The 12,453-nt window shown below is 34.0% G+C and overlaps 1 protein-coding gene across 2 annotated transcripts in view; it reads left to right on the plus strand.

Annotated features, from left to right (window-relative positions):
- The window catches only part of ARL6 (ADP ribosylation factor like GTPase 6), a 59,867-nt gene that overhangs the window by 29,861 nt on the left and 17,553 nt on the right, over nucleotides 1-12,453 (plus strand). Inside the window, exons 6-8 of one of the 2 annotated variants that reach the window (XR_007457235.1) lie at nucleotides 35-164; nucleotides 3,742-3,797; nucleotides 9,571-9,764. Coding sequence is in view for 1 of the 2 variants with exons in the window: in XM_049628063.1 (XP_049484020.1) it covers nucleotides 35-164; nucleotides 3,742-3,797; nucleotides 9,571-9,596 (212 nt within the window). In the remaining variant the exon portion in view is untranslated. Of the gene's footprint in view, nucleotides 1-34; nucleotides 165-3,741; nucleotides 3,798-9,570; nucleotides 10,100-12,453 lie in introns of those variants that run through there. The other variant, XM_049628063.1, reaches the window with a different exon arrangement.

Below are 12,453 nucleotides of genomic sequence, written 5' to 3' on the forward strand. Positions count from 1 at the left end.
GGAGGTGTGATGATCGTCTTATTTTCTCTTTTAGATATTAAGCACCGCCGAATACCAATCTTATTCTTTGCAAACAAAATGGATCTTAGAGATTCAGTAACATCTGTAAAAGTGTCTCAACTGCTGTGTTTAGAGAACATCAAAGATAAACCATGGCACATTTGGTAAAGTTTTATATTTACTTTTCATTTTATCATTCTGAAAAAAATCTCTGAGCTTCAATTTTTCTTTGCCAAGCTTATCGTGTAAGTGACGTAACATGATAGGATATAAGCTAGGGATTTTGTTGTATAGAATTGTGTCAGTGCAAGTGCTCATGAATATATGATTGTTAAAATATTTTCAAATCCTGGGGCACCCGGCTAACTCAGTTGGTGGAGCATGTGATTCTTCATCTTGGGGTTGTGAGTTTGAGTCCCACTTTGGGTGTAGAGATTATTTAACTAAGTAAGTCTTAGAAAAAAAAAAACTTTTAAAATCTTTTTAGGGATAGAAAAATATAAACCACTCTTTAAAAGAATAATTTAGCCCACTCAGTCACCCCATTTCAACCACACTGATTTCCTCTGCACATTGTATCAGCCATCTACAATCCCATAAGAACATTTGCACGTGTTACTCCTTTTATCCAAAATAATTTTCCTGACTTGCTATTATACCTCCTTCAGGAGAGAGACCCCTCCTGATAACCCTCCAGAATATTACTATATCTTACCTCTGTACCTTGTTTTTTCACACTTTGCTTTATATTTCTACTGCAATGTCTTATCTGGGTATTGCTTCTTTTATAGCCCGTCTTCTCATACTAGTGCATTAGCACCATGAGAGCTTGGATTTTATCAGTTTTATTCACTCTGTGACCCCTCGAATAATAATAGTGCCAGGTACTTAGTATGTACACAACAAAGTTTGGTTTATATGAGTATATAGAAATGGGAATAATAATTTCATTTGGACATACTAATAAAATTGAACTCTGCAATAATTAGTATCTGACATTATTATTCAGCGTTTATTTGGAAAGCGGTTTCTTATTGATACATTTAACTCCAGTGTGTCTTTCCTCCAAAATACTCCAATAAGGATTACCAGAAGTGATATATTAGTGTTTTAGTGCCGGCCTTACATTAATTTGAGCTTCCTTCTGTCCACCCACCTACCTTCTCCTGCTGCAAGATGTCCTTCTCTTTCCAGTTTCGCTTTTTTTAAAGAAGGTTTTTATGGAGAAAGGCCTAACAGAGGCAGAGAAATCTACTGCCTCTAGAAGGAGAAACAGAGTATGAACAAGGAGATAGTAGAGCTCAGAAAAGAATTTTTAGAACTAACCTTCGTTCTGAAAAAGGAATAGTATAAAAGAGAGCTTGAAAAAGCCCTTAAAATGCCTCAGTTACTCAGGGCCAACAGCATCTCTACCCAGGAGCAAAACACTGCATATCTTGAGTAAAACCTTACTTTGAAATCAGACGGAGAGTCAATTTTACTAAATGTCTTTTGAGTTGGATTTGAGGTTCTGTGGTATTTGGTTGGTAAAGAAAGGAGGGATTTTAGGTAAAGAAATATCTTAAGCTAGAAACATTGTATTTCTTTAAATCATACCTAAATTGATAATATCTAAAGTAAAATAATAGTACATTAAGAAATCTGTGTCTAAATTAGTAAAAGATATAGTCCTACTTTTAATTTTGGAATAGAAATTTACTTTGCAAATGGAAAAAATCTTTCTACTTAAAATAATCAGCGATTGAATTTTAATAGATTTATTTATTCAGTTGTGACACCTAAATATTTCTCACTGAGAGAAAAAGTAACATCCTGACATTGTAATGATGTGGAGTATTATATTGCCTGGTTCTATATTTTCTATATAACTTACAGAAGAAATTTATCTATAATATTGACTTCTTAATTCAAAAAATATCTCACTAAGTTCTAATTAGTGTTTCATTTGTTAAGTTTTTTTTTTATTTTTTGCTATTTTCTTTAAAGCATGTAAAAAAAATTGAAAATACAGTTATTTTTCTTTTCCCGTTTTACAGATAAAGGTAACACTCAATAATATGGAGATAAAATATGGTATCTCTCTTGCCTTAGGTACAAATAAATTTACTGGGCAATAAACAAGAGATTATAGAGAAACATAGCCTGGAAAATTATAGGAAAATTTCTGTGGTTTAATCATTGGTTTTCATCGTTGTACTAAACAGGTAGTCAACTCTGATTTTCAGGGTCTGATTTTGTTAATATTCTTCTTGTGTGTTCTTTGACTAAGTCCCTGGTACAATATGTATTTGCTTATTTACTCTCTTTTGAGGGCAACAGATAATGAAACAGATAAACAAGTATATAAAATGTCAGCTGGAAGGATGAAGAAAAGTAAAGTAGGATAATAAGAGAGAGAATAATAAGAAGTGCTCTCTCTGCGAGATCTAATTGAAGTCAGGGTGCAATTCATGTGAAGGCTTGGAGGAATAGCTTTCCAGACAGAGAGACCAGCCAAGTGAAAAGTCTCTTAGGTGAGAATGTGCCTGGTGTGTTCCAGGAATAGCAAGAAGTCCAGGCTGGCTGGAACAGAAATCTAAGGGGAAATTATAGGAGATGGGGCCATTGAGAAATAGCCAGGGACCATACCCCATTGGGCCTTGTAAGACATGGTAAAAACTTTGGCTTTTTTTCTAGTTATAGACCTGATGACGTGTTCAAAAGGAGAGGTAGAGTTCATACATTTGGGAATTATTAGGAAAAGATGCAAGGTTTTTAGTACAGTATTAACATCTCCAGTAAAGGGGGAAAGTTTTTCCATTGTATTATTTGTTTGGTTGGGACTATAGTCTTGTTTGGGACTATAGATGTGTGATAAAAATCAATACACTGATCTTTCTTGATTTAAGCATTTTAGTTACTGATGTTTTGCTACTGATACGGATAATTTATAATTTGCTTTGAATAATTATGTATCAATGCTGTTGGTTTCTTTCTATTTAAAAAATAATTCTATGATAAGTCATATTTGTAATCTAATAAGTAATGCCTTGGAAGTAATTTCTGATTTTATTAGCATCTAATTATTTTAGGTAGTTAGGTACATTTTTAAATCTTGCTTCAGCACAGTTAAAAGGAACCCTAATCATTCAGGAAATCTAATTGTTTATACTAAATGCTGTCAGTCCATGTCTTTGAAAAAGGTGATCTGATACTATAAAAATCCTCTGCCTTTTATTATGTTAGTCAATTTACCATCATTTTATAGATGCTAAAACTGAGACAGAGAGTTAAGTAATCAATCCAGGTTCCTGAAGCCAGTAGGTATAAGAGTATGATTGAAATCTGAGATTTTTTTATTCTGCCACTTCACCAAAGTTATAATCATAGGTTTATACCATACAGATACCAAATTCCATTTCAAATAAAGCCACTCCATCATGTGGCTAAATTGTAACCGAAGTCAAACATTTCTAATAAATAAATGCTCTTGAGTCACTAGGACTGGGCAAAGTAGAATAATAATTTTTTAGTGATATACTTTTTCAAATGTCTATATAAATTATGAATAATTTTATCATGTCTTCTTCCTGAGCACTTAGACTTTTATTTCCTATGTATATTCAGTTTCAGTGCTTAACCAGCTTTGCTCAGATATGTTACTAGAATATAATAATTTGCCATATAGCAAAATTATAATTATTTATTCTTATGTTCTATGATGTAGTGAAATGGATATGTTTCTTATGGATTTTATTTCAGTGCTAGTGACGCCATAAAAGGAGAAGGATTGCAAGAAGGTGTAGACTGGCTTCAAGGTACATCACAAAACACTGTGCATTTTCAGCCTTTATTTCCATTCCATTCACATTTTTTTCCTCCTTTTACATTTCATTTTTGTTATATCATAGCCTTTCTCCCTCTTGTTTCCATTTATTTCTGCTGTCAGAAAAAACAATACAGTAAGTATCCAGTACCTTGCTACATTTACTTCTATTACATTTTTCTAAAGGGTTTATTTAAATAAAGTATTTGCATCTTTACAATTCAATATATATGATAACTCTAGAAAATAATTATAATTTATGGCAACAAATTTCTATCATATCTAGTAATAGAAGCACACTTGAAATTTGGGACAAATTTTAGGCCTTACTGTCAATATTTAAAAAGTAAGTTTGCATGGCATATATCTTTTAAGAATCATGCTGAATTCTATGTATAGCTCCATTTATACATAGCATGTTTATACAACTCTTTTTTTTTTTTTTTTTTTGAGGTGGGGAGGGCAGAGAGAGAGAGACAAGAGAATCCCAAGCAGGCTCTGCAGTGTCAGCGCAGAGCCTGACATGGGGCTTGAACTCACGAACCTGTGAGATCATGACCTGAGCTGAAATCAGGAGTCAGACACTTAACCGCCCAGGCACCCTTACACAATTTTTAATACTCATTTAGTGTTATAAATACTGGTATTGTATTGATGTTTTATATATTGCAATTTTGTTATTCATCAAAATAGCTGTCATAGGTTGGTACAGGCTTACTGTATGAAGGAATAAATTAACATCTAGCATTTCCTCTAAGATTACACTGTTTACTAACCACAGGAATGGCTTAAAGAAGTGACCCACGCAGAGCAATGGGTGTGAATAAAACCAAGTTTTGTAGGTCTTTTTTATTACGGGACCCTGAGAGTCAGGCCAAAAATTGTCCATTTGTGAGTAGAGCTGAGGATCATTCCTATCAGGAATCTCCCTGCCCTGAGCAAGGGTGAATGACAAAATATTCTTAATTCTAGTTGTAGTCTTGTGGCTATAAATTTAATTTCTTCTACACTAACCCTTTAATACCAGTTATGTGTGATTTTGTTTTCTCTTATTCATGTCCTCATGAATCTAAGAATAGGCTGCTTGCCCATACAGAAAGAGACCTTTCTCTGGTTCAGAGTACTAAATGTACATCTGATAAATATTTTTATGTGTTATTAGTAAAGTATGGTATTAAGTAAAGTGCACAGACTGTCTTTTTTTCTGTCTTGTATTTGTGTAGACATCATGACATTTACCATTAAACTACAAAGAATATTATAGTCATATTTTACAATTAAGTAAAACATAATTGAGAACCTCTCATGGTTCGCAGAATAACTGGAATTTTTCTGTGAACACACCAACTTAGTTTCTTAGATTGCGATAAAGAAGTGGTTTACACTTCTGATGATTTAATGGGACTGATTCCCACGTAAAACAGATTACAGAGCAACATTCTACAGAAGACGCCAGAAGCATGTTTTCAGCCTTGATTTCTTACTTTACAAGTGTTTATTGCTCACAGTGAAGTTATAGCACAGAAAGAAACCCTACTATTGCTCATAAAATCATAGTATTGAAAACAGGTTGATAAATTATAGTTCTCTCTCTTTTTTTTTTTTTTTTTTTCCGGTTTATATTGTCTGCAATAATGATGCCACTAGGTGTCAGTAACGATCCAACATCGCAGTGCCACTTGCCAACTCTGGTCTAATTACCTAATTTTTGTGTCTTTGATTTTTCTGACTCATAATCTCCGCATCTTACCTCCCTTTTTGTACGGAGAATACACTATTGGAAATAGTATTATGTCTTTGTGTTACCATATTATTTTATGTAACATTTATAGCAGTTTTCTGTGAGCAGTTTCCCTATTGTATGTAGGGACCATGAATAGTAATGAAAAGCATTTGGGCTTTTGAGTCTAGCAGATTTATTCTACTACTTATTAACTAATTATTAACAATCATATATTATTTTCTTGTGAATATAATTTTGTCATCTATACAATTAAAAAGTAAAAGTCAAAAATTGTATGGGTTAAATGAAACACTCTGTTAAAGTGCCTAGCATAAGAAAAAAACCAATGAATGTTAAATTTACCCTTTCACCTAACTACTCTCTATTTATGAGAGGAAGAAACTTAATACCTAGATTAAAAATTGTATGGGGCTCCTGGGTGGCTCAGTTGGTTGAACGTCCGACTTCAGCTCAGGTCGTGATCTCACAATCCATGAGTTCGAGTCCCGTGTCAGGCTCTGTGCTGACAGCTCAGAGCCTGGAGCCTGCTTCAGATTCTGTGTCTCCCTCTCTCTCTGCCCCTCCCCTGCTCATGCCCTGTCTCTCTCTGTCTCAAAATTAAATAAAAACATTAAAAAATTTAAAAAAAAAATTGTAATCAGCTTGGTTATGAATAGGAGATCCTTTTTTTCATCTTTCCTGATGATAGTAAATAGCTTATTACCTTTTGATTCTCCTACTATCTCTCTGGATTTAAAAAGAGGTAAAAACCTATTTTGCAAATTAGGTAGCAGTTAATATTGGAGACTAGTCTGTGCCTATAGCTGTTAATTTATTAGCCAAACTTATTTTTATGTAAATTTAACTGTGAAGGATAGATATTCTGCATTTATATCTCTTCATTTTGCTTCCAGAATTCTGAAATTTCCTAGCATGATAAACAAGAAAGCCTCTGGTTCATTTTAATGAACAATTTAATCTTATTATTTTAAGGTTGAAAAATTTTGAGTAAAATATTAAATGACATATTTTGTGCCATGATTCCATTCTCTTTTGGAAGGATTCTCAATAATTATATATGTATTACAGCCCAAAGACAAGAACTCCTGAGTAGACTATGAAGTATTTTTTAAAACCATCAAAAAATATATAGAAACCATTGCAGAGGTATCAGTTGTTTTCCAGCTCTGAAACTTTCAAATGAGATATTTATAAAAAGAAATTTTTCCGCATGACTAATGAAATGTACTCATTTTATCACTTTATCTGTATTGAAAAGTTAATGCTTCCAAACTTTTAATATAAGACTTTTATAAACTATGCATATGGGTATTCCCATGAAAGATGGAGGAATGAACACATACTTCGTTTCTTCCCCTTCTCAAATCTCACTAACAGAAAGGGGACTTTTGTTTAAAGACATTAACCCACAAGGGCAAAAAACTGGAAGTGACAAAGATGTCAACCAAATTTTGAAAGCTGGATGCCTGATGCATGTTGAATGACTTAACAGACCTGAGAAAGGTGAATTCTGAACTAGCACTGAGGACAGCTGGAAAGCATCCCAATTTACATTTCAGATCCCCTCAAAGGCTTATTGATGGAAAGTGGAACTAAGGATGAGGTGAGGCTGAAAAGAGAAAACAGTTATATTTTCTTGCCCCCACAAAAGACTGAAGGTTCATTCTTGCAGAGAGTCAAACAATATCTTGACTGGGGAACACCAAGCACAACTCTGTGTGGCAGAGCTGATCTGAAAATGAGGAGTGATACCAAATATTGTAATCCTCGTCTTCCTTCTCCTACTTCTCCCAGAAGACACCGGCAGTAGGCAGGATATAAAAAGTCATCTTTGAGGAGTAAGACCAGCCAGAGAAAGACCTACAAGTATTAACATCAAAGATTTCCAAGAAAATGGCTTAGCTAGCTACACTAGAATAAAGACCACATTTGACAAGCCTTACACACATATTGAAACTTCAGTCAGCTTTATAGTGTTCACTCATACTTATGAGAAGGTGACAAAGGATCACCAGGCATTTGAGGACCTAAACATTATAAGTTATGGAACATTAACAAACAAAAAACAGATCGGTGGAAGTAGAATTTAATTTTTTTTAAAGATTTATTTGTTTTTGAGAGAAAACAAATAAGAGAGAGAGAGAGAGCAGAGCACAAGTAGGGTAAGGGCAGAGAGAGAGGGAGACACAGAATCCAAAGCAGTCTCCAGACTCTGAGCTGTGAGCACAGAGCCCTACGTCAGGCTAGAACTCACGGACTGAGAGATCATGACCTGAGCCGAAGTCAGACACCTAACCAACTGAGCCACCCAGGTGCCCCAGGAGAACATTTCAAAAAACTATTAGACTATCCTTAAAGGGATAAGAAAAGGTATTACTTTTTATTTAGGGAAAACATTTCAAAAAATGTATCAGAGTATCCTCAAAGGGATAAGGAAAGGTATTACTTTCATGACTATGACCAGGATACTACTTGAAAAGGACCAAAGGAAAAAAAAAAAAACAAGTTTTTGGAAAATATTAGAAGAAATTGAAAAGTCAATAAAAAGAAGATAAAATAGAAGCGTTCTCTCAGAAAGTGGAGCAAAAAGATAAAAAATATCGGAAAGAAAAAAAAAGGCTCCATATCCAAATAATAGGAGTTTTAGAATGAACAAAGGGAGAAGAAAGAGGGAGAAAAATCATCAAATAAATCACCAAACAGTGTTTTCTAGAACTAAATGATGAGTTTTTAGTTCAAAGGCCTCTTGAGAGTCCAATGCAGTGGATGAAAATATTCCCACACCAAGGCTCATCATTACTTGATTTCGACACTGAAGACAATGGAAGATCCTACCAGCTTCCTGGGAAGAAAATAAGAAGTTTCATGTAAAGGATAAGGAAGCAGAAATAGCATCAGACTTGTAAACATCAGTATTTGGAAGCTGTGAAATATTGGGCAATGCCTGGAAAAGTCCAAGGGGAAAATAAGAGAACTATATGCTCAGGCAGTATCATTGTATTGTGATTGTAGCATTAAGACATATTCAGCCATGCACAGTCTCAAGAATGTACCTCTGTACTTCTTACTGAGGCAGCCATTGAGAGATATACTCTTAAAAAACAAGGGAATAAACCAAGATGAGAAAATAAGAGACCACGAAACAGGAATAAGAGTATGTGGGATGGATCCTCAGGATGATAATGAAAGATAATGAAATCCTAGAATGATAATGAAAGATCTCATATCAAGATAACTGGGCAAGCACAGAGAACAACTTGTCCAGATTAGAGTTTTGGAAGACTCTAAGATTTCTTCAAGAAAGTGAAATTCATAGGCTATGTAATTCAAAATAATTTCATAATACGAATGAAATTCATAGGCTATGTAATGGTGTTTCATTACTCCACACTTAAACAGTGTGGGAGTAGTGGGATTGAATTTATGTTAAGTACTTTAAAAAATTAAGCAGATAGGCAGGGTTGGAGAATGAGGAACAATTATTAAAATGGAGAAAACAAAATGTAAAAGAAAGAAAGAGTAACAGGGAAGGGGGTACAACCTGTCTCAGTTGTTAATAGCGTTTACCTAGTCATACTGATGACTATATTAATATGGTAGAAAAATGGGAGTAATGGAAGTATAATGAGGGTTGCAGAGGAGCAGGGTAGAGAAGTATGTGAGAACTGAAGCCTCATATTACATTGAAGGAACTGATATTTTAAGAAGAAGAATAAAAGTATATTTAGAGATACAGAGCTAAATCTCCTAACAGGGAGTTAGAAGCAGTTACTTGTGAAGAGAGAAAGAAGAGATGAGGCAAGGGACTCCTAGTTTTCATACAAGCCTTAGAGAACTAGTTGACTCTTAACCATGTGTATGTACAATGACAAAAACAAAAACTACAGTATGTTTGTGCTTTTAAAAAAACTGGTGTGTGCATACGTTTCTACAGTGTTTTTATAGATTTATTTTGGATTACTTTAGAAAATGGATCTTGCCTGTGGAGACTGATAATTTTTTATTTGGTTTTTATTATCAGATCAGATCCAGGCTGTGAAGACCTGAAAAGATAGTATTTGGAAACTTCAACAATTTTCAATTCAAGGAATGTATCTTAAGGCAAACTGAATACTTCAAATTTTTAAAAGATGTTTGTGCATCTAAGAATACTTTATAATCTTCCACTTGCATTTATGGACTCTGAATGAGCTTTTTAAGAACATAGGACTGCAGGTATGCTATTCTGACCATTAATTATATTAAAATTGAATCTTTCCCCAGAAGGGCTCTTTCCACAGAATTACCAACTTCTTGGTAAAGGTCTACATTTGATTGTAATTAGAATGTTTAAAGTCAGAGTTATAAGCCATCTCAATATCTCATCATGATTTATAATATCTTTAATGCATTTTATTTTTTAAATTGTCTTCTAAAAATTTAGTTTACGATATGACTTTGTAGTACGATTGTGCTTGGAAGAACTTTACTTATAAGGGACCATGGGTAATTAATATATACATAACATTTTTACTATATGTCACTGTCAATAAAACATTATATGCAATATACCAACTAGTGTGCTTTGTTTATGCTGAAAAGATTAATGCTGTGTTAACTTAATATTTAGTGTTTTATTTTTTTTCAACGTTTTTTATTTATTTTTGGGACAGAGAGAGACAGAGCATGAACGGGGGAGGGGCAGAGAGAGAGGGAGACACAGAATCGGAAACAGGCTCCAGGCTCCGAGCCATCAGCCCAGAGCCTGACGCGGGGCTCGAACTCACGGACCGCGAGATCGTGACCTGGCTGAAGCCGGACGCTTAACCGACTGCGCCACCCAGGCGCCCCAATATTTAGTGTTTTAATGTCAAGCATTTGTAAATTATCTGAGACCAAGTGAAGCTGAATTTATCCATCCAGTGAATATGTATTGAACCTCTCTGCACCTACTCTAGTTTGTCATTGTCCTAGGCAAAGGTGATACAAGGTAAATAAGATATATTCTTTATCTTTAGAGAACTTAAAATTTAATGAGGGAGAATTTGAGGACCTTTTCATACATAGTATCTAACTTTATTTCATTGGCTAAATGAATATATTGCATTTTAATATTAAGAGGTATAAAAATGAATTAGTGCAATTCTTCAATAATTATTTTAGTGGACTTCTTGTTTCTTTCTTTAAAATGCCTCCAGTTGCCAGAGCACTTTGTTAAAGTAGATTGTGACTCACCAAACAATGTTTTTCCTGAGCATAAGCTGCTAAAAATGTTTAGAATTTTAGACACATGCCAGGCATCTACTCTATGCAAATTTTGTTAGTTCTCAAAACTTAAAGACCACTTATAATTGTGAACTCTAAATAGAAGCTTTCATTTTAAATTAACCACTAGAAAATAGTATATAGAGCAATGATATCAATCCTAAAAAATACTGCATATAAAGAAAAACTGCAGTATATAACGTGTAACATCTTAAACATCCTTAGGTGTAAAAATGATAAAAATAGGAGGTAAAAGGTAAGTAAATACAGGTGTGTTATAGTAACTATGATTGTGGTATGTTTCATAGAAATTTGAATAAATTAATTTTAAAGCCACAGTAAACATTCTGTAATCCAGTTTCTTTTAGCCCAGAAATACTAGTGGTTTGGATTTGGAAAATTGAAAGTTATCCAAAATATTCTAATACTCCATCATTTTAGCTTGCCAGCCTCTCATAAATTGTTTTGATGAGGATACAAAGTGAGATTCTGAGTAATGTAGAGTTGCCTGAAATGTAAAAAGAAGATGATGAAAACACCGAATGTAGTTTAACAAAATACTTACTACATGCTGTGTTTAGGAGAATAGGAGAATGGAGAAGGGGTATGTTAGAATTCAAATCCTCATTCACCATAACATAATAATAGCAATAATAATAGCTATCACTCTATGAATGCTTTATTTTAAGCTAGATATTATTACACATACTGGATCTTAAAGTATTTAATTCTCAACAATAACTTCGTATGGTAGGTTTTATCATTTGTTTTATAGACAAGGAAACTGAGACCTAAAAAAATTACTTGCTAAATGTCACTGGTAACTGATGGTGCTAGGATTTAGGACCAAACCGTCTGTTTAAGACAGATGAATTTGAGAGATAATGAGGTGCCTGGGTGGCTCAGTCAGTTAAGCATCTGACTTCGGCTCGCATCATGATCTCACAGTTCATGAGTTTGAGCCCCGCGTTGGGCTCTGTGCTGACAGTGCGGAGTCTGCTTTGAGTTCTGTGTCTCCCTCTCTGTCTGCCCCTCCCCTGCTCGCTCTCTCTCTCTCTCTGTCTCTCAAAAATAAATAAACATTAAAAAATTTTTAAAGGAGTATTACAGATATTAGAAATATAGAGGTATCTGCCATGATAGCTAAAAGGATTGAAAAGATTCTCATTGGGGTGGGAGACCAGGGTGGGGTGGGGAGGTCAGAGAATAGCGATTACTGTTATGTTTTGTTTTTTAATTTTTACAGTTTTAAGTCTGTAAACACTTCAGATTTTAAACTCTGGGCCTAAATGATTGATGAAAATAATTTTTAAAACTATGTTGATACTAATTAGTATTCCACAAACTACAGTAACTCACACCTGTGTAAATATTTAGAAGTACTGCCTTTTTCTTAACCCATGATCTCCAAATCTAGTTTATACTCTATAAACATCTATTCTACTCTACATTTTCATGTGAAGACTATGTAGAAGCACATTGGGCTGTAGTAGTTACAGGATGTCATGGAAATGTGTGGAAGCTGAGTTTATTGCATTTGTGTTCTAACATAGTGTACAATTAAATTTTATTGCATTAAAGCTCAAGCAAGTGTTTTTTTTTTCATGTTTAACATCACTTTTGTTACAAAGCTTAATTCATTAAGCTCTACATTTCAATA

The sequence above is a fragment of the Panthera uncia genome, chromosome C2, assembly GCF_023721935.1.
Source record: "Panthera uncia isolate 11264 chromosome C2, Puncia_PCG_1.0, whole genome shotgun sequence".
NCBI classification, from domain to species: Eukaryota; Metazoa; Chordata; class Mammalia; order Carnivora; family Felidae; genus Panthera; species Panthera uncia.